This window comes from Orcinus orca, chromosome 14, assembly GCF_937001465.1.
Source record: "Orcinus orca chromosome 14, mOrcOrc1.1, whole genome shotgun sequence".
Lineage (NCBI taxonomy): Eukaryota > Metazoa > Chordata > Mammalia > Artiodactyla > Delphinidae > Orcinus > Orcinus orca.
Window position 1 is genome coordinate 88,704,436 of NC_064572.1, and position 25,222 is coordinate 88,729,657.

Sequence of the window (25,222 nt, forward strand, 5' to 3'; positions counted from 1 at the left end):
GGTACCAGTTAAAATGACAATATACCTGGGCCCTGGTCAGCGAAACAGTTTTGTGAGGGGCGCACAGTGGAAAAAGGCCAAAGGTGTTGAAATAAAAGGAATAATGTACCCACTTAGGACTAATTCTGTAGGCTTGTGTCTCCACAGGCACCCTGACCCCTGGCTGCCAGCCCTGCCTCCACTTCCTCTCTCCCTTCCTCTCCCACCATCTTTCACCAGGAAGCCACAGAGCAAGGGTGGAAGAGGTGAGAACGGGCACAGGTTCTGAGTCCAGACTGCATTTTCCTCCATCACCGCGAACATTCGTTACTGCAAAAGGACTTCTTCTAAGGCACATTTTTTTAAAGAGAAAATACGCACAGTGCAAACATCCTGACAGCTGCTCAGGGATTCCTGCCGCAGGCCTGGGGTGTCCCATGATGGGGGCTGATAAATGGGCACCCGGTACAGGACTGAAGGCACTGCTAGGCTGGGATGAGGGCCATTCCCGCCGGGACATGGGAACCACGTTGGCTCAGGAAGTGGCCTCGTGGGTCCTTTTTTAGATTCGCTTTCATCCTTCCCTGCCTCGTGCCTCCCACCTCCCCCTTCTGGGAACTTGGACACACAGACCCCGAATTTTACCCCTTTACGTAGAACTCAGTAGGAAAGGGACCACAGACCGGGCCTTCCAGGAGGGCCAAAGCGGGAACCACCATTCCCCGCCCCCGGCTTGAAAGGAAGGGGCTGAGTTCCCTCCCTCCTGTGCTGTGGCCACAAGTAAACCGTAACAAGCAAACGTGGATGGAGAACGTATTCTCCTGGGGCCACAGGAAGTCACACGACCAACATCTCACCAGGGCATCACCCACTTTGCAGATGAGAAGTCTGCTGTGGGAGTGAAATTACTTTGCCCAAAGTCACTAGGCAAGCCAGATGCAGAGCTGGACCTCCAGCCTGGGGCTGACAGATGCACAACCCACTGCCCACCCAGCGCCACCTTCACCTCCATGCTCTGTCCGCTCCTCAGGGCCCCCAGAGCAAGGCTAGGGGTGAACGTGGCCCCGGGGAGGCCAGGGGAGGGGAGAGGACATCCAGGGTAGACCCGGGGCACCCAGAGCACGTTCTGCTAAGGCAGACCTGGGACCCCCGCCCTCTGTTTAGGGGTTGGACCCATCCTTGGATCAGTCAATAGAGTCACAGTGATCCCTTCTCTTTCTCCACCACCTAGTCATCCCTCGAGAAAGGTGTGCAGGAAAGCATGTGGCCACCTACCGATTCCTCTTGGTTCTCACGTGTGGGTCTTCCCTGCCGTCTTCGGAACTGGATCCATCGCTGGGCTTGGCTGAAAGAAAGCCAAGGTCACCTGTTAACACGGAGCCTGTGGCTTTGACAAACCGTTGGGAAGCATCACTTTCGAGCAGACTCATCTTGGAATTAAGAAAACAGACTTCCCTTAAAGATGGACCTCAAATCCTGTAACTACGCTCTCAGGGTGCACCCCTTTCATATTTCAGCAGAAGAGAAATCTGATGTGCTTTGGTGCAGAGAAGTCATCTCTAGCTGCTGGCTGTGTAGAGGCTGCTGGACCTTCCAGAAGGGCTGGAGGAGGAAGGGGCGTCCCCACCCCTCACAGGACTTAGGCCCTGGACCAGCTCTGCTAGCCACGCTGCCTTCACGCCCTTGTGCTTGAACCACAGACCCGGACTCCCCGCTTTGTCTCCTGCAATGAACAACCCGATTTCTCCTGCATGCGGCGTGCCCACCACTGCTGTCTACAAGTCTGCTTTCTAAAAGCTAAATTGATTTTGAAGTCGGGTCCCCTACTTACACCCTGAAGAGGTTGGCCCTATAAATGTTAGATGAGCTTTCGGAATGAAAAAGTAAAAAGGTGCTTTGGTGTTTCATATCTGTCTCCAAAGGAAAGAGGGAAAATGAGTCTAAAGATGGTTCTAGAGCATCATTGTTTCGGTGCTGACAGGCTGAATGAGGTCCAAACACTCCCTGGCATCACAACGGCCTCCTTGCCTGCTTTGTATTCTGTGTCTGTCATCCCCAAGAAACCACCTTCTCATAACCACGTCCTGTGTGGGCACAGGGGCAGGGTTCTGGGCTCTGCAGTGCGTGACCCATGTCCTCACCCGCTGCCCCCGTCCCCCAGGACTGCTTGAACCCACGTCCTTCCTGAGGACGCTCTGTAATGAGCTCATAATGAATGTGAAGCTTATGGGAAAAAATATGAATTTCCAGGACTGCAAAGCCCTCCACACCTTTTCTTTCTATAAAACCTGACGGTTCTCCATATGCGCGGTTTGAAATCCCAGCAGTGCCCCCCTGCTCCGGCTCCAACCCCCACCTACTCTCCGGTTCGCTTTCGGTGCATAGCGTGGGGCTACAGCGAGCTGAGAGGGTTGGGTTCTGGTGGCCTCTTCCCACCGACGGACCGTCCACAGCGGGTCCTGCCCAGTACAGCACTGTGGGACCAGTGAGCGCTCCCTCGGCGAGAGCCCAAGCCCAGGTGGGCCTTTCAGGGCTCTCCAGTGGGGCTCTCCCCACCTTGGCTCCAGCGACACGTGGGGCTGGATGATGGGGTGTCCCGTGCACCGTAGGGTATCGGGCAGCATCCCTGGTCTCTGACCCCCAGATGCCCGGCACCCCTCCCAGTACTGACAACCACAGATGTCTCCAGTAGTTGCCAAATGTCCCCCAAGGGACAGAGCCTCACCCCACCCCCTGCCCCGATGAGAACCAGGGGTCTAGAGAGAGACCTTTGCGGTGACCGAGCTGACGGCCGGGGACGGGCGTTCTTCTTCACTCCCATGCTCTCTCCCCACGCGCCCATACGTGGCGCCGACAGTCAATCCCCTCTCTGCTGTGCCCCCAGAAGGCACACTTACCTCCCCGGCTCCTGCCCGGCTCTCCACCTCCGTGTCCCACGGGCCCCTCATCTCAGCACATTCCACCTGGATCTACCCTCGCTCCCACTCTCCCGTCTCAGCCTCCAGTCCGCCGACACCCCTCCACGTAGGAGCTGCGACTCTCCCTTACGATGCCCCTCCTGGCCCCCACTGGCTCTGGCTGGCTTTTGAAGAAGGAGTGGGTTGTGTTTGCTTGTCCTTCAGGCGGATACGCAGAGACATCATCATCGAGACATTTACTAAGGTGTAGACGAGGCAGCCCTTCCCCACACCCCGCACAGGACACACTCGGGAAGACCAAAGGCAAGCCAGGAAAACTGAAGAAATACTGTTTTTACATGAGGTCACACAATTATAAAGATGTTGGTTATTTTCTAGGGTGTTTTTGTTCATTTTGAAGAATTCTATCACGAGTGAAGTTTCCTGATCAAGATTCAAAATTCAGAAGTCATAAAGGAAAACACAAATTTACTGCCTTTAAAAATACAAGACCAAAGGAATGTCAGGAAAAACGGTGGAATAGGGGACTCTCGGGTCCGTCCCTCCACCAAAACAGCTGCTGAACTGGAAAAGTGACTGGAGTCGAGTATTTGAGAACTCTGGAAGCTTCAACATCAAGGGCAGTGCTGGCTGCGGGGAGAGGCTGCTGTCCTTCAGCTGACCTCAGAGATAACGGAACAGAGTTTGGGGACTGAAAGTGACAAGGAATACACACATAAAAACTAGTTTGGAGGGACTTCCCTGGTGGTCCAGTGGCTGAGACTCTGCACTCCCAATGCAGGGGGTCCGGATTTGATCCCTGATCAGGGAACTAGAGCCCGCATGCCGCAACTAAGACCCAGTGCAGCCGAATAAATACATAAATATTTTCACAAACTAGTTGGAAAAGTCACAAATGGGCGGCTCCAACCCTCAACAAGCAGGAATCAGAAACCCTTGAGGAGTAGGAGAACCACGTTGCCAGTGTTGCCACATCGTCACACTCAGAAAGTCCAGATCTCGACCAAAACTACAAAGCATACAAAGAAATAAGAAAGAAAGTATGGTCCATTCACATGAAAAAAAAAGAATTTGACAGCAACCCTCTCTGAAAAAGGCCAAGTACCAAAATTCACTCAAAATGGCTGAAAGAGCTAAACTTAAGAGCTAAAACTATGCAAATCTCAGACAAAAACGTAGGGGCTAAAAGCCATGATGCTGGATTCGAAAATGGTCTCTTAGATATGACACCAAAACACTGGCAATAAAAGAAAAAAAACAGATAAACTGGACTTAATAAAACATTTTAAATTTCTTGCATAAAAGAACACCATCAACAGCGTGAAAAAGCAAACCACAGAATGGGGACCACATCTGCAAGTTAAATAGCTGATAAGGGGCCCCTGGTATACATAAAACCCCTACAACTCAGCCACAACAACTAAAACGACAGCAGCCCGGTTACAAACGGGCAAGACTTAAATGGACCTTTCTCCAAGGAAGACACGCAGAAAGCCTATGAAAAGGTGCTCAGCACGGAGTCATTAGGGAAATGGAAACCAAAACCGCAATGAGGTACCACTTCACACACTCTGATGGTAATAAAATAATAAGAAGAAGAATTTTAAAAAGGAAGACAAGTGTTGGCAAATAATATGGAGAAGGACGTGGAACCCGTGGGCACTAATGGTGGGAACGAAAGATGGGGCAGCTGCTGTGGTAAAACGTTTGACCGCTACTCTAAGAGTTCAACATAGAATTACCAGGTGAGCCAGAAATTCTACTCCTAGGTATGCACCAAAAAGAACTGAAAACAAGGATTCAAACAGATATTTGTATGCCAACGTTCATAGCAGCATTATTCACAACAGCAAAAAAGTGGAAACAACCCGAGAGTCCATCAGCAGGTGAACCAATAAACAATGTGTGGTTTACCCTACAATGGAATACTACTCAGCTGTGAAAAGGAATGAAGCATTGACACGTGCTATAACATGGATGGGCCTTGAAAACGTTATGCTAAGTGAAATGAACCAGACACAAGTGGACAAATACTGCATGATTCCACTTGCGTGAGGCATATAGAACAGGCTAATCTATAGACATGGGAAGTAGAAGAGAGGTTACCAGGGGAATTATCAATAAACGGTTACAGGGTTTCTGTTTCGGGGGAGGAAAAAGATGGGAAATAATGGTGATGGTTACATAATACTGTGAAGGTATTACTGATAAATGCCTCTGAACTGTGCACTTAAAAATGGTTAAAAAGGCAAACTTCATGATATGCGTGTTTTACCACAGTAAGAAAAAAATTCAAGATCAATTCGTTTTATGGAAAAAGAAATCAAAAGAAAAATACTGGAATCACACTATAGACAAAATATTGATCTCCTTGATTTACAGGACTCTGTATAATTCAATACGGAAGACAAACACACACTTCACAGGAATACAGAACAACACAAATGGCCAATCAACCAGTTGAAAGGTTCAATTTCACTCACAATTAAAGAAATGCCAACTGACACAATGAATGGGTCTAAAAACTGAAGATTGGATGATGTACAGTGCTTATGAGAACAGGCAGAGTCTACTAGTGGGCATGTGAACTGGGTGATCTTTTAGGAGGACGATTTAGCAAAATATCTGTCAAAGTAAAATGCATGTACCTTTTGACCTGGCAATTCCAGTAATATGAATTTATACAAGAAAAGTACTCGTAAAAATGCTCCTAAGATAAATATATGTGTACAAAGGTGTTCACATCAGCATTCTGTGTGTGCATGAACAAACAGATGACCTACAAGTCCACCAACTGGAAAGAGTCATGGGTATCCAGCCGAGAGAGAGGGGAGAGAGAGAAAGAGAGAGAAGAGAGATGGGCTATGGGGGGAGCGGGGCTCAGAACACGGGGAGCCGGAAAGATACCCACAATGGTGAAAAGCAAAAAGTGCAACATGTCAATTCCTCAGCTGTCCTACTAAAAATATATTCAATACATACTCACAGACATCTACCTATTTTCAAAATTTATTGTCTCATGCCTTTAACCGGCAAGGAAAGGCATGTACATTTTTTTAAAAAAAGGCACTGAGCGGGCTTCCCTGGTGGCGCAGTGGTTGAGAGTCCGCCTGCCGATGCAGGGGACACGGGTTCGTGCCCTGGTCCGGGAGGATCCCACGTGCCACGGAGCGGCTGGGCCCATGAGCCATGGCCGCTGAGCCTGCGCGTCCGGAGCCTGTGCTCCGCAACGGGAGAGGCCACAGCAGTGAGAGGCCCGCGTACGGCCAAAAAAAAAAAGGCACTGAGCATACAGTGAGGCTGGAGCAGGTGGTCAAAGCTCTTCTGAGTCTGTGAGTCAAATGTCTTCCTTTGGGCAAGTGGAGGTGATGACCCCTATTATGTTCGGTCCCCTCTCTCAGAAGGGAAGCCACAATGTCTGGTTAAACTTGCTGGAGAACTGCAGGAGCGGATTTGTTGGGGGAGGGCATGTTTGCATTCAGAGGAGAACCCTGGTATGCGGCATACACCTGTGCCCCAGGCAGATGCAACTTGGAAGAGTCCAGGGCTGTAGTTGTCCCCGGGGACCTAGGAACAGTGGTGCTCCGGCCTGTGAACTGCGCGCGTCCAAAGTTCACTCCTTAATGGCAGGTGCTGGTCACCAAGGCTGGGGTCGCGTCCATCACCTGAGCGGGCTCCGCTCCTCCGCTTCCAGACTCACTAGCTTTTTCCAGGGGAGCCGTACGCCCTTAACACAGATGAGCTTCCACCTTAACACACGTGAGCAAAGCACGTGACCTGAGATCTTCGGGAAGTTCTAGGGGCGTCTGCAAACATCTGGCTGAAAAGACTGACAGCGGGTCAAATAGCCTTGATATTCAAGAAATGCACCGTCTGCTCAGCGGAACAAGACCTCAAAGTTTCTCCACCCCTGGAAATGCTCACAGCCCACAAGGAGTGCTGGCCCGAGATGGGGCTGTCATAGCAGTGGGATGGCCCCTCCGGCCGAAGCTCGGTCCTTTCACCGGGGTGTCTGCAGACAAGGCAGTCTGGGAACCTAGCAGACAAAATGATGCAGTGCTTCCGTCCTGGTCTCTGCGAGTCATCGACCCCTAGTGGGTCGCCTGCCCAGTGAGGCAGCGCTGAGCTGAAACCTTCGTCAGCTCCTGAGACTGTGACCTGGGAACCCTGCCGAGAGAACGTGTGCTCTGCCCACCTGGCACGTTTGGGGAAAATGGCCCCGGGTGGAAGCCTGGCTGGGCCGTCCCAGCTCCACCGGCACAACGGCTGCCCTCATTCCCGGGCCAGGAGGGCGGGGCAGCTTGAAGCACTAAGTTCTGGGGAAACTGCTTTGAAAATGCTGTCCCTGTCTCACCTGTTTAGCAGTCCTGGGTCTTGAAGGCACAGACAGGACATAACCCCTTTACCAGCACTAATTCAGGGTGGGATCCAGAAACCTGCATGAGCCCTGGCCCTGCCCGTCCAGCAAACTGAAGGCGAGTGTTACAGAGCATCGTAAAGACCCCGCGGTGCCTGCACGTCCGGCTCCTCCCTTTTCCCATCACAGGCTGCCTGGTAAGTTCTGTCAATAAGCGATTCTCTAGAGGGATGGCCTGTCTCCACTCACCTCCCTTACTTGCGGCCCTGTTACAGGGGCTGACCAGTGTGGACACCGATGCTGGTAACGGCGTCATTCATTGTGCAAAGAGGAGGCGTAGGCCAGGCTGCCAGGTGGCGTCGGGCTGTGGACGGAACACAGGTCCCAGGTGATGGTCAGGGTTCCTCCCAAACAGCCAGGGCAGATGACTTCTGCATGGGGAGAGCCCCTCTCACCCACCTGAGTCCTCGCGGATGAACAACGAGGCACCTGTTTGCCACTTTGGAGAACACCCAGCATCTGCGTTTTCAGCAGTCCTGGGTCTTCTGGAGTACCGGGCACCTGGTCCCACTGTGTGGTGGAGATCAGTGCACCGTCCCTGGGCAAACAGTGCTCGGGATCGTGACCCGTTCACAAGTCCTAGCTGGGATTACTCACAGGGACGGTTTCATGTCCTCCTTGGTGAAATGCGTGTCATTGTCAATGTACACTTGTCTTGAATATAAACGACTGAAATGTTTACAGAGCAACTGAAGCCAAGTGACTTCCTGCCACGTGGAAGCGCCAGGCTCCCCGCACCTGACTGTCCTGTGTCAGGCGCAGGGAGCAAAACGATTTCCAGAAGCTCCTTTCTATCGTATGCTCGTAAGATGCCCGGCGAGGCCGCCCCTCCTTAGATCTGGAGTCAGACCCTCCGGGGTGCAAACCCTGGTCCCCCACTGGATAGAAGTGTGACCTTGAGCACGTCAGTTGGTCTCCTTTCTTTAATTCCCTCTTCTGTAAAACAGGTATAAAGATGATGGATTGCAGAATAATGGCCTCCAAGGATGTCCACAACCTGATCCCTGGAACCTGTGAATACATTAGGCTGCGAGGCGAGGGGGATGAAGGTTCCTAACCAGTCGACCTCGAGACGGGTGGTGAGCCTAAGCCATCCAGAAGGGCCCAGTGTCATCACAAGGACCCTGAACAGTGGAAGAGGGAGGCGGAAGACTCAGCCAGAGAAAAGGGCTGAAGGTGCATTGCTGCTGCTTTGGAGCGGGTGGGCAGGGCCATGGAGCCCAGGAAACCAGGGGGCCTCTTGAAGCTGGAAGAGGCAGGGGAACGAGTTCTCTCCTAGTGCCTCCGGAAAGAGTGCAGGTCCAACAACAGCAGTGAGACGTAAGCTGGGCTTCTGAGCTCCAGGACTGGAAGGTAATACATTGGTGCTGGTTTACGCCACTGAGTTTGTGATGATGTGTTACAGCAGCAAAAGGAAGCTGATATAGATGGTGCCCACCTCCTGCGGCTGCGGTGAGCATGAGGAAACAAGCGCCCCTTTTCCCTGCAGGTTCCCTCCCCGCTCCCCCCTCAGCACTTCTCGCCCCCCCCCAACGCTCCCCGCCCCCCGCCCCAGCCCCGCTTCCTGTCCTCCTCATCCACTGGGAGGCACCCGAGGGAGACGAAAGGCAGGAGAGAGGGGCTGGGAGACACTCCTCCTAATCTCTGTCCCCGCCTCCTGTCTCCCCCACCCCAGAGGATGGGCCCACAGGCGTTTCATCTGATCGCCCTCTGATGCATCCCACCAGACTGCGCCAAACCCTCCCAGCAGAAGGGACGGAACCCGCTCTGTACGGTGCAGGGGACCAGGCAGCAGGTGCCTCAGCCAGACTGCAGGGAGATTTCTACCTCGGACAAGAAAAGAGGTCGCCTGCCATTGCAGTCAACGAAGAATGTTTGTTTGACCGCTGACAAGCCATGAGCCAGAGCAGCTGTCCTGATGGTGGGCCCTGAGGGGACTTCAGGATGGAGAAAAGCAGGATATCGGCCCTAGATAGTTGAGATGCATATCTAAGGAATGATTTCAATGAGCCCAGACTCTGGGATCTTCCCACAGAAAAGCACTGGAATCATTCACTTGAGATGTCTGGTTTTTATGATTAGCTGTAATCTTTGATGTTCCATTAAATGTGTGTGTCGTTTTTGTTTTTCCTCAACAAAACATCCTACATACCCTGGCTCCTTCCCTGGCCTCTTTGGAGCAGATCCTCAGAGCCATCTGAGAGGCTGTCCCCCTGGCTTTCAGTCCTCAGTAGGTCCCCGAATAAAACGTTCACTCACAACTTTCAGTCTTCCTTCAGTCTACACTACCCATCGCTCAGAAGAGAGGTCTTTGGTGCTGCAGGTAAATACAGTGGAAGAACTGAGCCGCTAAGCGATCTGAGAAATGCTGAAGCTGGCGGAAGAACACACATGGGCATGGTACCCTCCACGCTGCAGAGCCTGTAGCAGCCCCGAGAGCATCAGGACACAGAACGGATGCGGGGTGAAGGCGGTACTTCTCGTTTCATGTTAGCTCAACGGGCCCTTATTCCCAACTAACAGTGTGTCTGCTAGAGACCTAAAAAGTCTGGATGTGCTGCAAGATAATTAGGAAATAATTCAGGCCTTCATCTGAACCTCTCAGCAACGAAAACAGGATGGAGAAAAAGGCGACTTTTCCCTTACTTGCCGAATGATGAACCGCTTAGCACTTTTGGCATCCCTGTATCCTTTCCCCGTAGTTGTCTGACACTCTTAGCTCTCCCTTCCACAGCTGACATTCCTAGTACACACACACACACACACACACACACACACACACACATGCCCCTTCAAACCTACTAGCAGTTAAACGTGGCAGTGATTTTGTCAAATTCATTTATTTCATTTGTCTATTGAAAAATAATATCAACTGGAATGTTTAATGCTTCCATTTCAGGAGAGAAACACGCTTTAATACTCAAATCTATAATGACTCATAGTTGAATGAAATGTGAAAAACAAAATTCTACACTGAGAACAATCTCTTCTAGAGCTGGTTCTTATAAAAATTAGGGTCAAATCATTGGGTGAATCATGATGGATGACCAGCCAGGGAAAAACGCCCCTTGCTGGTGGCCTGAGGTCACCCACTCTGCCTGCTCTTTGCTAATTAGTCCTCCAGAAATACCTCCTGTCCTCTTTCGCAGCAAACAGAACAATTGAGGTGAGTGGCTCTCAGGAAATTAGAAGTAATGCATTTAAATGCCAATTCTATTCTGCAACGGCAAGTTGAGAATTGAGGTCATTTGCGTATCTTTAAGATTCAGGTTAAAATACACTGGTTTAAGGCAGTGTCTTCCTCTTTTTATAAGAGTAAGTAAGGTTACAGCTCATTTTGTAACTGCTTGTAAGTTTACAATTGCACATCGATCTAGATAGAGTAGTTAAGGGGCCGCCATTATCAAGGCGGCACACAAAATGACTTGATACGTTAACTCTATGAGAATCAGGTATTTCCGGTCGTGTCTGTTAGATTTAAGGTTCCATTCTCCACCTTTTTAAGTGTAAAATGAGATTCAGGTCAGCAGAGTGAAGTGGAGCCATGATCTGTGATCCAGATAATTCAATTAACTATACAAGGCGGCCACTGGGCCAACACCTAAGCCAGCAGAAGCCTCAAGGTTACAAATCGATGGAAACGCTAAGGAGGACCAGGCTCGGCGGCTGGCCGGGCTTCACCTGCCGCCCGTCAGGTGATTTCCTTTCTCTGCTTCTGCACCTTCACCAGGTCAGCTTCCCAGGCTCTAACCACGGCCAGCCTGGTGCTGCGGGATTGGAATCGAGTTTTGCTCAAATGAACTCCTCGCGTTTCTGACATGCCTGCTACTCTTTTAACGCTGTCTTCCACGTACAGTCCCCACAAGCCTCGAAAGGGCAGAAGACTCAGTGGGGGACTCTGCAGACCCCTCTCTGCTCTCGCAGCCCTGACTCGACTGGGTCCAGAGGAGAGAAGCAGGCCAACAACTGTATACTGACCGCTAATGAGTGCCTTCCTTTCTCATTCCTTCCAGGCCTTGGGAAAGAAAAAGAAACAGCACCCAATTATCTCCAAGAATGACAGCTGAAGAAAGGAGCAAGGAATCTGCCTGCCTTGTTTGCGTCTACCAAGAAAATAAACATCATGGCTACGACAAACTGCACCCAGGGCTTCCCTGGGGGCGCAGTGGTTGGGAGTCCCCCTGCCGATGCAGGGGACGCGGGTTCGTGCCCCGGTCCGGGAAGATCCCACGTGCCGCGAAGCGGCTGGGCCCGTGAGCCATGGCCGCTGGGCCTGCGCGTCTGGAGCCTGTGCTCCGCAACGGGAGAGGCCACAACAGTGAGAGGCCCGCGTACCGCAAAAAACAAAACAAAACAAACTGCACCCGACTGTCCTTGAGGTCTGTAGGTCTCAGGACACCCCCTCCCAGGGTGTGCTGTTCTCTCTTGCCCAGAGTGAGGGCCTTGGGATATGGGTGTCTGCGAGGGGTTTGGGGTTCAAGCCTCCATTCAGCATGCAAAGCACCCCTTTTAAAAACGGATGCCACTGAATCAAAGGAGGAAACAAAATCACAAACCCAATTCTTACTGTCCCTGAGCACAGCTCAGTGTTACAGACTCAGTTGGATGTGCACCTAGAACGTTCCTTCTTCTCCACAGCAGTTGACCTGAGTTGACTCTTGGCAGCAGGTGGGGTGGCGGGTACGGGGGTTTACTCTTTATCTTAAGTGGGGGGGCCTATTAACCGTGTCAATCTCTCCGTCCTAGCAAACTGCTACCAGCTGTGCAAGAGCAACCTTTCCCATGTCTTTTAGCACTGATAGAAATGTTAAAACTTTTATGCTACCTTTTCCTAAATTTCCCTTCAAATACCTCTGGCTCTCACTAAAAATGGGGGCTGGTCTCTGTCATCTGTGTTAGCCCCACCTGAGGCGGAATCAAAAATATCACTGCAAACCCAATAAAACACCCACAAAAATAAAACAAACTCTTCTTCAAGGGGTCAAGATCCTATGTCCGGGCCTTTCAGCCAAGCTCTGCGGGTCAGTCAGGGAGAACCGCTGATCTCAAGTTTCCCCAGTGAAGCCAGTACTGTTTCAACCCCTGCGCTCAGGGAGTGGGCCTTTCCCAACACAGCAGCTGATTAAAAATGTACGAGCTCTAATCGGAAAGGATCCTTTCTGAAAATGTTAAGTGTTCGCCTCTGACTCTTGGGGAAACGAGATTTGAGGGGCATCATGGGGAACAGTCAGCGCTCTGCAAGCATCCGATTCCTCTACAGCTGAGAAGAATCTTCCTCCTCTCCACGTGCACTTCCACTGAAATCAAGCATCCCTTCAAATAAGGAACGGATGGATTTCATACAAAGCTCTGAAGTGGGTGTGTGAGGAGGAAGGGTTACGTGCTCCCATTCGTGATATGTGGTCTCAAGGGGCGTTCCTATGACATTTGGAACAAAAATTAAATGCTGGAGAAAAAAACCAAACAGGAATTAGTACATCAAAATGACCACCATGCGTGAGCTTGAAAGGTGAGACTTTTCTGCATTTTCTAAAATGTTTAACCAGTACACGCTAATTTGAGAGTAGAAAACAGATTTTAAAAGCAAAAAAAAAAAAGTTAAATGCAGGCTAATGTCTGTGCTGGAAAGGAAGTTTTGAGTGGCTGACAGAGAGGGCTTCCCCAGGTTAGTAACTTCATGTGAAAAGAAAGTCATTAGAGAAATGCAACTCAAAACTACAGTGAGGTATCACCTCACACCAGTCAGAATGGGCATCATCAGAAAATCTACAAGCAACAAATGCTGGAGAGGGTGTGGAGAAATGAGAACCCTCTTGCACTGTTGGTGGGAATGTAAATTGATACAGCCACTATGGAGAACAGTATGGAGGTTCCTTAAAAAACTAAAAATAGAACTACCATACGACCCAGCAATCCCACTACTAGGCATACACCCTGAGAAAAACATAATTCAAAAAGATACATGCACCCCAATGTTCATTGCAGCACTATTTACAATAGCCAGGTCATGGAAGCAACCTAAATGTCCATTGACAGATGAATGGGTAAAGAAGATGTGACACATATATACAATGGAATATTACTCAACCATAAAAAAGAATGAAATTGGGTCATTTGTAGAGACGTAGATGGACCTAGAGACTGTCATACAGAGTGAAGTAAGTCAGAAAGAGAAAAAAAATATTGTGTATTAATGCATTTATGTGAAATCTAGAAAAATGGTACAGATGAACCAGTTTGCAAGGCAGAAATAGAGATGTAGAGAACAAACGTATGGACACCAAGGGGGGAAAGCGGGGGCAGGGGGTGGGATGAACTGGGAGATTGGGATTGACATATATACACTAACATGTATAAAATAGATAACTAATAAGAACCTGCTGTATACAAAATAAATAAATTAAATTAAATTAAAAAAAAAAAAAAAGAAAGCCAGATCCTCCCCCTTGGAAGGATCAGTGTTTCTGCAGAAAGCACCACAGAAACTTAATGACTAAATTCTGAAACAGGGAACACGATTCCTTCAAAATCAACAGCCAACATAACCGGGAGAACCATGCTTCCCTTTCATGGGCACTGGGAATGTACAGTTCAGACTCTCATAAAACTGGGCTCACAGGGCCCGTCTCTTAGTTACTTGTTGCTGCCTCCAGCTTGCGCTTGTGGGGAGGGTCTTCGATGATCCTGTTGAGGTCCCCGCGGTTTCTCAAGTCCATCGGCTTCTCCCAGACGGACAGCTGCATCGTCGGGTTGAAGAAGAAAACCCGGTCATCGCCCGTCCAGACCACACACCTGTGTGAATCGAGAAACTCCTCTAAGTTTCCCTCGAAGACCCTTGGCATGAGCCCGACCTCAAAAAGCCCTGCAGGGCTGAAATCCACACATTTGCAAAGGTTATTTACGCAAAGTATGAATGATAGTAGCAATGCCTGGCTTTCAGGGTGATTTGCAGCTATTTCTCATATGTGATCTCATTTGATTCACAGGTAGACATCGTCCTCACCTTCATTTTACCGGTAAGGACACCAAAGTTCAGAGAAGTGAGCGGCTTAACCGGACCCCAGGAGGTCTGAGCTCTTCCTGTAGGCCAGCTCTCTCCTTTTAGCAGAATTCCCGCTCTGGCCCTGGATCCAGGGACCGAGTAACACGGAGCGTGGTGCCCGGTAAACCCCCCCGACTGGGCGCTGCCCGTGCGGCAGGGTTCACAGGCCCTGGAGGCCCACACAGGCGAGCAGCTCACCCTCTGCAGCAGAGAACTAGCACATGGGCCGCTTGAATCAGCAGCTCAGCCTCAGCTCAGGCCTGGTGTGTTTTCAGAAGAGCAGGGAATTAAGCTTTGTTTTCACGTGTAGGATTCTAAAATCTCCGAAAGGAATAGTATGCAATTTTAAGACCTCTTATCTGTGAAAGGTTATCAGGGAGGAGAAAAGGATTACAAAGGATAAATAGTGAAGAAAAGAAAAACAAAAGAAAGGAACCGCTTCCTTCCTAAAGAATGTGTCTGTAAGGTGGGAACGCACACAGAAACTCGGATTTGGCCTCAATGTACCCCAACAAACAAGGCCAGTTAAGGCCACCAGACCGGCCTCTGGCTGTGTCCTGTGACCAGTCTTGTGATGGTGCAGAGAAATGAGCTCTGTACCTGTTTCTGGTCTGGGCCTTCCAGAAGATTCCTCTTGGGCAAGGCCTCTCCCCCTCCTGGACCTCAGCTTCCCCCACTGGCTTCTGAGGGCCCTGAAAGCTCCAGGACTCTCCTCAGGCACCTCAGAAGCTGCGGGAAGGGGCAGGACAAGTCCACGTGACCTGAAACCCTCTGATCTTTGATTACTCTCTAGGGGGAGACCGATCAGGGACACTTCTGGGTGGTGCCAGGGCTCCCAGCAACCAGCTCCGGCCTTACCAGACAGACACACGTGGGTGTCTGCCCTCTCTCTGCATCTGAGCCAGCACAGCCACTCTGCTTCCCAAAGAGAAAATCATTTCCACCCTTGAATCTCCATGCTCAGCCCGGCCGGCCACTTCCCGTAGGCCGGACAGAGGGTTCAGGGGATGAGCCTCATGTTAGGGAAACTCTGTACAGACCAGGTTCCTTTGTAGAAATGACCTTGAGATGGTCTGTCTGATTTACTACCCGGCCAGGCCAGGTTCATGGGAGTGGTGGACCGAATAACGGCCCTGAAGAGGTCCACATCTGACTCCCTAGAACCTCTGAATGCTACCTTACATGGCAAAAGAGACCTTGCAGATGTGATTAAGTTAGTATCTTGAGATGGGGTGAGTAGCCTGGACTGTCCAGGTGGGTTCATTGTCATCACACGGTCCTCATAAGAGAAAAGGAGGGGGGGGGGTCCGAGTCAGAGAAGGTGTGAGGACAGAAGCAGAAGTAAGACAGACAGACAGGCAGACACACGCACACACCTGGGGTGGGTGGGTAGAGGGAGAGAGAGATTGGAAGATGCTCCACTGCTGGCCTTGAAGTTAGAGGAAAGGGCTAAGGAATGCCGATGCTTCTAGAAGCTGGGAAGGCCTGGAACAGATCCTTGCCTGGAGCTTCCGGAGGGAACCAGCCCTGCCCACACCTGGATTCAGCTCCGTGGGGTCCGTGTTGGATTCTGACCTCCAGAGCAATGAGATGACAGATTTGTGGAGATGAAATTTCTGAGTCTATGGTAGACTACCCAGCGCGCTTCACCTCTGGCCCCTCTCCGTCCTGGGTGCCAGCATCCGGGCCTGCCTCCCTCCAGCAGTGACCCAGACCCCAGCACTGTGCCCACAGCATTGGCCCCTGCTGGCCTGGTCAGCCAGGTGGAAGGCCACGACCCGCCTCTTCGGTGGACACACCCTCCAGCTCTAGACCTGTCCTTGACCTTCAGGTGATCTTGAGAGCCACCCTCACCCTCTGTGGCCTTCGTTCCATCATCTGCATAGGCGGGGGTTGGAATGGAGATTTGTGTTGTTCTGACATGCTCACCGCTGCGGGAAAATTCAGGCAAGACACGAGGGTCCCGCCTTTATTAGACGTTGGGCGGCTCCTGGGCCCACAGGGGCTGGAAGTCGAGGGGCAACGCTGGCAAACTGGACTAGATCCCTGCCTATGGATTGGATCGCCCCCAGCCCCAGCGAGCCCAGGCAGGGGACAGGTAACCTCTCGGGGCCTGGAGGAAGCTGCGTGTCTTTTGGTGCAGAACTCAGCTGGCATAAGACGTTTTTATCGAGTGTAAAGCTGCAGGTAATTATGCTGTTTTGTAGGTTACGTATAGCTCCGCCCTGAGTGAATGTCAAGTAAGAGGCGAGCAGACCAGCAGCAGCACAGGGGTGATGGCAGGTCCCACCCGGGCGCCTCTCTCCCTGTTGAGCGCATCAAATCAGGTTTGTCTGGGGCACAAAGGCGGCTGCCCACTCGCCCAATTCAGGCTTCTGAAGCCTTCTTTGGCTGGGCTGTGGCTGGAAAGATTTGCTCCAAGACCAAAGCTCCTGGCAGCCACCAGGCTCCGTTTGTAACAGTCTGGCTTGAATTTTTTTTTTTTTTTTAATGATGTTTGACTTTACTTGGCCCGAGTGAAAACTTCTAGAAGCATCTTTGGCTCCCTGCATCCCTGTCTATACACTTAAAAAATTTAAGAGCTGCCGTGTGGACCCCAGGACCCCTGACCTCACTTGTAGGACAACGAAGTTCTGCAGCTGATACACCTGACAGGTACCGCTGTCCTGGCAGGAAGTCATCCTGTTCCCACCACCCATACACACACAAACACGCACACACCAGAGATCTGGGCTTCACAGCCCAGCCCCCAGCAGCCTCATGCCCACAGCCGACTGGTCTATTCCCTCCTCTAAGAGTCATAGAGGGGAGCTGGGGGCGGGGGCGTGCACGCAGGAGCCCAAGGGCGTGGGGACCTGCCTTCCAGGACAGCTCTGTCTCCCTGTGTCTCAACACCTCAGACAGTGAGGTGGGCCTCAGTGGGCGAGGCTCTAGCCCCAGGTGATTTCTTAAATCCCTTCTGACTTGTATTCTAGCTTCTGTTCTTGTCTCCTAATTTTCCAGTTCGGTCCAGGGCCCCAGTCATGGTCAAGTCGGTGCCCTCCCCATGGATCAACCTTATGGGCAGGCGCACCCACCCCCAGCCCCCTGAGCTGGTCTGCCCTGGGCTACGGAGAGTCGTGCTCAGTGGGTCACTGCCTCACCTGGAGACCACGCCCGCCCCAGGGCCGCCTCCCCTAACAGCCAGGGGGTGAAAGCATGGGACAAATCCAGGTGTTCATGGCCCAAGGCACCCAAGGTTTGGCCTCCAGCTGAGACCACATCCTCGCTTAGCCCAGCCCCCTCCTGCCCTGCGTCCCCACTGCCCCCTCCCTGGAAATCACTCCTCAGGTAACTGGTAACTCACAGGCACCCAGAGCGCTGTCCCAGGTGCTGCTTCTGGGGACCCCGACTCAGGACAGACCCCAAAGGTGAGGAAGGACTAAGTATTCAGGAAGACCTTCCGAAAGCAAGGCAGCAGGTGGTGTCTGGGACGGGCCACCCTCCCCCACCACCTCCCTCTTCCCTAAAGACCTGCACTCTGGGTTTTCAAAGATGAGACCCGGTCCCACCAAACCCAGCACCGCCATCGCTACAGCAGCTGAAGGACCCAGGGAGTGATGCGCCTGCTGAGAAAGTGCAGTCAACTAGGATCTGCCCACGTGGGAAATGTGACTCCATCCCACAGGGGACAGGGTATTTCAGCGAGAATTACTGAGGAGCCGGCAGCCTCGGACGCAGAGGCAGGGAGGTGGTCATGCGTCCATGGGCGCAGAAAGAGCAGCCCCAGGGCAACCCCCCAAAGGCTGTGAGAGACCAGCCTCAGCGCACCCCAGTCCTCCCACTGGCTCTGCGGGGCGTCCTGAGGTCCTGGAGCTGGGGGTCTGCCAGACATGAGAAGGTTCCGGTCGGCAGGGGCAGGGCCTGGGAAATAAGAAGCAGTTGGAAGTAGGTGAGTGAAGGTGTCCCGGCCCCTGGCTGCGGGGAACGGGCCCCGTCCTGTGCTGCTGCGGGGTGAAGAGCAACGGAGTTTCAACTTTCAGCCCCGGCAGATGCTGACAGATGTCACCTCCACCTGATGCTGGGCTGAGGGCAGACGGCTCAGCTGGGCAGGTGTCCTTCCCCGAAGAATCGGATACACTCAGACACAGGGAAACATGCGCTCCAGAAAGTCCCCCTGACGCGAGGCCCCACATGTTCTTTATCAGGTGGACACAGTTCAGCATCTCAGTTTCCTGGGTACCCGCCCCTCTGGCTCCAAGCCCAGCTATTAAGAAAGAAGCTTTCCATTGGGGGATTGACTTGGGCCAATTCTTCCCCGATGCTGGATGGGTCTGTGTTGTACCTTTGCTGCCTCGGGGATGCACTGACTCTGTAAGCGCCCGGGGCTGCGTCCACAGATGCCCACACCACACCTTCATCGCAGGGAAGAGCCAGTGCCCAGGACCACAGTGTAGGAAACATTCACAACCTCCTACTTTCACCACCCACTGAGCCTCTCCAGCGAGGGAAGAGAGGAGCTAATTAGGGACTTAATAGGGGATTATTACCTGGGAGATAGAGGAGTGGCAACAATTAGCACGGCACATGTTCCTATCTAGGCTACAAAAAACCCCAGTTCCTGTGCCGTAGGGACACGTGTGGGACTGAAGCAAGGAGCTGGTGGCCAGGTAAATAAACGTGATTCCCCAAGAGGAATCTGCTTATCCACTTGCTATGGTTGGTCTCGGCTAGACCAAGCCAGCTGTGACACGCAGAATTAATCTTATGTATCGTTTTATGCACATTTTAAGTGATAAGTATACGTTCCTCTGCTTTAATCACCGCTGTAAAATTTCTGGATGGTTGCCACATTCCCTCTTCTCTTTATCTGTCCGCAGATCCCAGAGGACATAATTAGTGCACCAGAGTTAGTTAGGTCCAGTACAAAGCATCCAGACTTAGCAGCCCTGTTATAGGAAGATCTGGATTTTAGCGCATGGAATCGGGGACTGCTGGTTTGTCACACAAAAGGATCCCTGCACTCACTTTCACATTGCAAATCCAGATGTTTACGGGTTCTGCAAGATGGAAGTCATCTTTGCTTCTCTCTCCAAGCGTCCATCTCAGCCCAGTGGGGAGAGGGGTACATGCCTTGCCACCCCCGACAGAGACACACCTAGGTCCCTCTCTGCACCTGTTGCTTGCCCCCAAGCGCCCTGTCCCAGGAGGAGTGTCCCATCTGCAGGACATTCACTGGGTCACATCCCCAAGGCTGAGGTCTCTGAGCTGAAAAGGCAGCACCTCTGTGTCCTTTGCTCTCTGTTCCTTTCCTCATTCTGCCCACCTTTGTCCTGGGAAAGGGCTGACCTGGAAGGACTGAGCAGCCCCGGCTTCACGGGGCAGGTTGGGTGAGGCACACTGGGGCCCGCAGACACGAAGATTTGAGGGAGAGTAGAAACCTCGCTCCCACTTTTGCTCCTGGGATATCGTGATTTATGCCCAGACATGTGTATCTGGTCCCCGTCCCCGTTTCTGCGCAGAGCTCCTAAACTCTTCCCAAGGGAGGAGGGAGGAGGGGTCGAGGTGGGAGGAACATCTTCTTACTCACATCCCAGGCTCCTTCCTCCACGCCCGAGTTCATGTCAGTGACGGACTCTGGGAAGGTCCCTAAGGAAGGGGGCTGGTGACCAGGGGACCAAGCCTGTGATTAGAAGGTGGGACATTTCTGTCGGGGAGGGGAGAGGGGCTGGAGGGTGAGTCAGTCACCACCGACCAATGATTTAATCAACCGTGCCTATGGGGTGAAGCCCCCATAAAACCCCACAAGGACTGGAGAGCTTCCAGGTTGGGGAACATGTGAGATTTGGGGAGTGTGATGCCTGGAGGGGCCATGGAAGCTCTGAGCCCCTGCCTCATACCTCACCCTGTGCAGCTCGTCCATCTGGCTGCTCCCCAGTTGTACCCTTTTATAACAACCGACGACCTAGTAAGTAGACGGCCTTCCTGAGCTCTGTGAGTCGCTCTAGCAAATTAACTGAACACAGAAGGAGGTGCTTCGAACCTTGATTTGGAGCCGGTCGGTCAGAAGCACAGGTGACAACCTGGACTTTCACTCGGCATCTGAAGAGGGGGTACAGTCTTGTGGGTCTGAGCCCTGGACGTGGGGTCTGACAGTGTCAGACGGGTTGACCTGTGGGACACCCAGCTGGTGTGCTGCAGAACCGCTCCATGCGGGTGGACCACACGACCTGCGTCCGAAGTGAGGTCAAGGTTCAGGGGGGTCCTGAGAGCACAGGACACACCGGCGTGTTGTTTTTCACCCTCTAAGCCTGGTCTCCAGCTTGGGCACCTCCGGCTGCCGCGCCCACCGACACCAATGTGCGTTTAGTGACCTGATAACCTGCCGGCTGGAGATGAGGGCAGTGACCAGCCACAGGAACGCCTCGTGGGTGCAGGGGAAGCACCCGCGGGTCCTCAGCTCCCAGCTTGGGACACAGGCGTCTGGAAGGGCCCCAAGGCCCTGGCAGCGTGGGAGCTGCCTGGAGGAGGGGATCCACCTGTGCCCCTGAAGACCCCACTTGCTTTAACTTCTTTGTGTAGCTCCTGAAAGATGCTGCCTGCCAGCCCTCAGTCATTGACCATGAACTTATGGTCCCATTTTCAAGTGGTGGAGACAGGGGACAGCACAGAAGCGTCAGGCAGCCCTGTGGAGAGAGTGGCCCCCGCAGGAGGCTTATTCTCACATCAGAACGTCGTCCAGGACCCCAGGCCATCTTCACGGAACAAACGCCTTCCGGGCGGCTCCACCTCGACCAAGGCCCGGGGCGTCCAGGAGAACCCGCCTTCAGGAACAGTCAGTGTTTCCTCCTCTGCTGTTACATCAACCAGCCGTTGCCCTCAACCAGGCAGAGAATGTGCCGGGGACCCGCTGCAGAGTCCAGCTTCCTCAACCCGGGGGTCTCTCACTGCAGGGAAGCTTGAGCGCTGGCTTCCCTACCAGCCTAAGAGGGCAAGATGGGGGTCGGCTCGGCGGGAGCGGGCCCGGAGTTTGACCGGCTGGGGACCTCCATGGAGAGGACGCACCATCAAGGGAAGAACACAGTGACTTCGGACACAGAGGCACTCCGGGCGCTCGGCCGTGAGAGGTGGAGACCCACTCGGTGGAGACAGCTGAGCCCCCCCGCGGCCCTGCCCCCTCCTCTGGTCACCACAGCCTCTGACAGCGCCTGGAGACCCGCCGGGATCCCTGGACTCGCTGACTCTTACAGACCCAGTCACCTCCCCCAGTCTCCCCAGTGCACTGTCGCGTGGACGCCCCACTGTGAATCCCTGCTTACCAGAGAGTTAAAGGCAGCGGGTCCCTGGCACGTTCTCGGTCTGGGCGAGGGCTTCCTCAAGCTTCCTGGCCTGCGATGGCCGGCGGGGACGACAGGTGGAGGAGGCCGTGCTTTGGCCTCCCGCACCTCCAGGAGGTCTCTCTGTCCTTCGTCTCCTGAGGAGCTGGCTGACCCCAGGCCCAGGCTGACGACTAGCCCGCTCCCTGGACGGGGTCGTGGTGGGTGACCCGAGCTCACTGGGTGCAACAGGTGCGGCCCCCAGGGCAGAAGAGCTCTTCCCAGAGGCAGACTGCGGTCACGCAGGGCGTGTCCTCACCAAGGCTTCCGTGGGTGCAACACCAAGGTTAAGGGCGCGTCAGACCAGGCTGCACACAGCCTCCCCCAGTCGGGAGGGAGGGAGGCTGCAGTAGAAGCCGGTCTGGTGCTGCCCCTACGCCCCCCTGCTCCCTGCGAGGTCCAGGTCCCTCTTCCACTTTTCAGGGGATGCACAGACCCAGCCTCCCAGGTGTGGGGTTTTTTACACACTGGCACCCTTTACCCCGGGCTGCTCAGTGAGGCCGGGCAGCCTCGCTCAGGTGGGACTGAGTCAGGAAGGCAGGGAAATAGGGGAGCAGAGGTGGGAAGGATGCCCAGGTCCGGCCGGCGGGCCTAACTCCCACTCAGAAAGCGCACCACGGCCTCATCTGAAAGTCCGGACCGCGGCCTGGACACGCCTGCCCTGCGGCACGACTTGCTCGTGCCGTGTGACAGCCTGTAAGTCAGGAGAGGGTGGCTCCCTCCATGGCCGCCACGGGGCTGGAAGCCTGATTAATAATTCAAGGCCAAGGACCCACACAGAGGGGCAGCGGCAGACGAGGACGGTGTGACTCCAGGACCTCAGGAAGCATTTTGTGCTGTAACACAGTACTGTTGAGGAATTGACACCACAGCTTCCACAATCAGAAGCTTCTCGGGCCCAAGGTCATGTCTTCTCCCCAGTTATAATCCCCAAGGGCAGCATCACGTACATGGTAACAGGGCCACGCGCCCGCACTGAATTTATTCTCACCCCCAGTACGATCTGTGGCAAAGTGAGCTGGCCTTAGAAACACATGTGAGGAGTCTGGTTACAGAAGACCCCAAACAGCATTCGTGGCGTCATAAAAAATAAATAGTTTAATTTTGTTTTGTCCCCCATTCGGTTCCTGGCACCAGGCTCCTAAAGCCCTTGGCATTAGCTAAGTGATTGGGCGTCTGTTTTTACTCATAAGGAGCCCCTCTGAGCACACTCGAGTCTGCTCCCATGCCCCACGTGGTGACTCTTGGAGGACGGGGCTGGGCCTGGAAGGACTCGCTACGAGTTGAGAGGGTTGGTTTGTGGCCTCACCTCACGCCCTCCAGGAGGGGAGAGGGCGTGCCTAGTAATAAGACGTCCATAAAACCTCCTTCAGGTCAGCGAGGCTGAACGTGGTGACCACGTTGGTGTCCCGGGAGGGTGATGCCCCCAAGAGGGAATGGGGGCCCCGAGACCCCTCCCACATCTTGCCCTGTGCCTCTGTTCCACCTGGCTGTTCCTGTGTTGTGTCCTTATAATAAAACCGCTATCATAAGTAAATCACTCTTCTAAGTTCTGTGAGTCGTTCTAGCAATTCTCAAACCGAGGGGAGGTTGGCAGAAGCCCAGAGTTCGCAATCAGCTGGGCAGAGATGCCGGCAGCCGGCTGGGTCTGAAGGAGGGGAAGAGGGGTGGGACTGAGCCCTCACTCAGCCTGCGGGGTTTTGGCTAACCCAGGAGTTGGTGTCAGAAACCAACTGAATTAATTGCAGGACACTCTGTAGGCGTTGGAAACACTGTGTCACTAAGTGTTAGCACAGGGAGCCCGGACCCGTGAGGCATCCCCAGGGTGCCGAGCATTTCAGCTAAAGGCAGAGGGCGGGGGGCCCCCGGGTGCCCGCAACACTGACCATTGACCGACCAGAGGAGCGGGTGCCCCGCCTGTCCAGTTAAGAGCACAGGTTCTCGCAGTGAGCAGGTGACCGGGGCAGGGCTGCAGGGCAGGACAGATGCCAGACGTCACTCAGGACACCATGGAGGGCGAATGCCACAGCCTGGGACCACGGACGGCTGCTGCTTCCGCCCTGATGGTGCATTAAACGATGCCAATGGTTCTACTTCTGTTCTCTAAATTAGCTGTTCCTCCCAACTGTATCCTGCAATCTAATCTTCAGGTTTTAAAGCTAATTTTACTATAATAACCTTTTTTTCTGCTTCCAAATTACTCCATTATAAAAGGACATTTAAAAAAGCAAAGCCAGTGGCTCCCTCGTGGAGGGCGCTTTGAGTGTGGCGTACTCAAAGACCAGGAATCCTCACAGGGCAGCTGCAGAGAGCCAGACACATCTTTAATTAACAGCTATTCAGTTACGCTCTTCTTGGAGTAGAGGGAAAGGCCTTTGAAGCTCAAGATGTGCTGCCGTCTCTTCAGACACTGCCTTTCACGGATACATATGCAACCACATTACTATTTGAATACATATTTGCAAATATATTCGAGCAGGATAACTTATCACTTAAATGCTATTTTTCGGCAGAAGGTGGCCACAGTGTGGACAGCTGCCTGCCAGGAGCTGCAAGTTAATTTTTTAAAACAGCATTACTGACGGAGTATGCATTTCTCTCTGGTGACAACAAGCAAATGCTGGATCAGACAGGGCTCCCGGCCTCTGGGCGTCTTACCAGGGGGATCCGGGCACCGGGGTGGAGGCCACGGGTCTTGTGCCTTTGGCCGCTCTGTCTTCGCCCGTCACTAGGATCGATGGAACCTCCTTTCAGCAGAGAGAGAAGGAGAGAACTTTAAAAAAATTAAACAGTCCTCTTCAGCTACAGGCAACCGAGTAAAGAATAACAAGTCTTCTGCAGACAGACCTGCCCACAGCAGCTATTAGGTAATGACCTGCTCAGCAGAGCCAGCTAATGGGACCCGGCAGCCACATGAGAATTTAGAATTAATGGTACCACTGACCGTGTTGAGTGATTCAGACTAAGGCTTCCCTCTAATTATCCCAAATGGGCTCAGCTGCCTGCTTTTGTAGAAACAGACACAGGTGGTGGTGGCTGGGAGTTTGCTTCCAGATGCCTCAGTGTCTTGGGGGCAGAAACTCCCACTGGATTCGTCTCTGGAGATGGGCTGACCCAGGGGCTGGAGTCACTCTACGGCCAAACACTGCCTTCAGTGGCAGAGAACCTTGGAGCAGTGAGGGTCCCAGGTGTGGCTGGGCTGGGCCGTCCCGTCCCTTGACGGCAGGGGAAGTGACAAGCCTGTGTCCTTGCAGTGACTCCCCCCACCCCCTCCTTCTAGAGCATCCACGTGAGGGCAGAGTTCAGGGCGTGTTCTACATTGTGCAGGTGACTGTGGTGCACAGCTGGGTTTGAAAATCACTCTGTCTCTGTCTTCAGGTAGAAAATAAAGTTTGAATATGACATCACCCAGAAGAAAATGAAGATTATTCCCTAAAGTTAAAAAAAAAAAAAAAAAAAAAAAACTATGGCTGGGACACTTGATCATTGTTCATTATGGTCAGAATCTGGA

General features: G+C 52.9%; 1 protein-coding gene across 1 annotated transcript in view; it reads right to left on the minus strand.

Annotated features, from left to right (window-relative positions):
• Positions 1-25,222, minus strand: part of TCERG1L (transcription elongation regulator 1 like) — a 196,933-nt gene that overhangs the window by 42,160 nt on the left and 129,551 nt on the right. Inside the window, exons 9-11 of the mRNA XM_049696896.1 lie at positions 24,370-24,458; positions 13,952-14,106; positions 1,255-1,324 (exon numbers count right to left, since the gene is read on the minus strand). Coding sequence (XP_049552853.1) covers positions 1,255-1,324; positions 13,952-14,106; positions 24,370-24,458 — 314 coding nt within the window. The remainder of the gene's footprint in view (positions 1-1,254; positions 1,325-13,951; positions 14,107-24,369; positions 24,459-25,222) is intronic.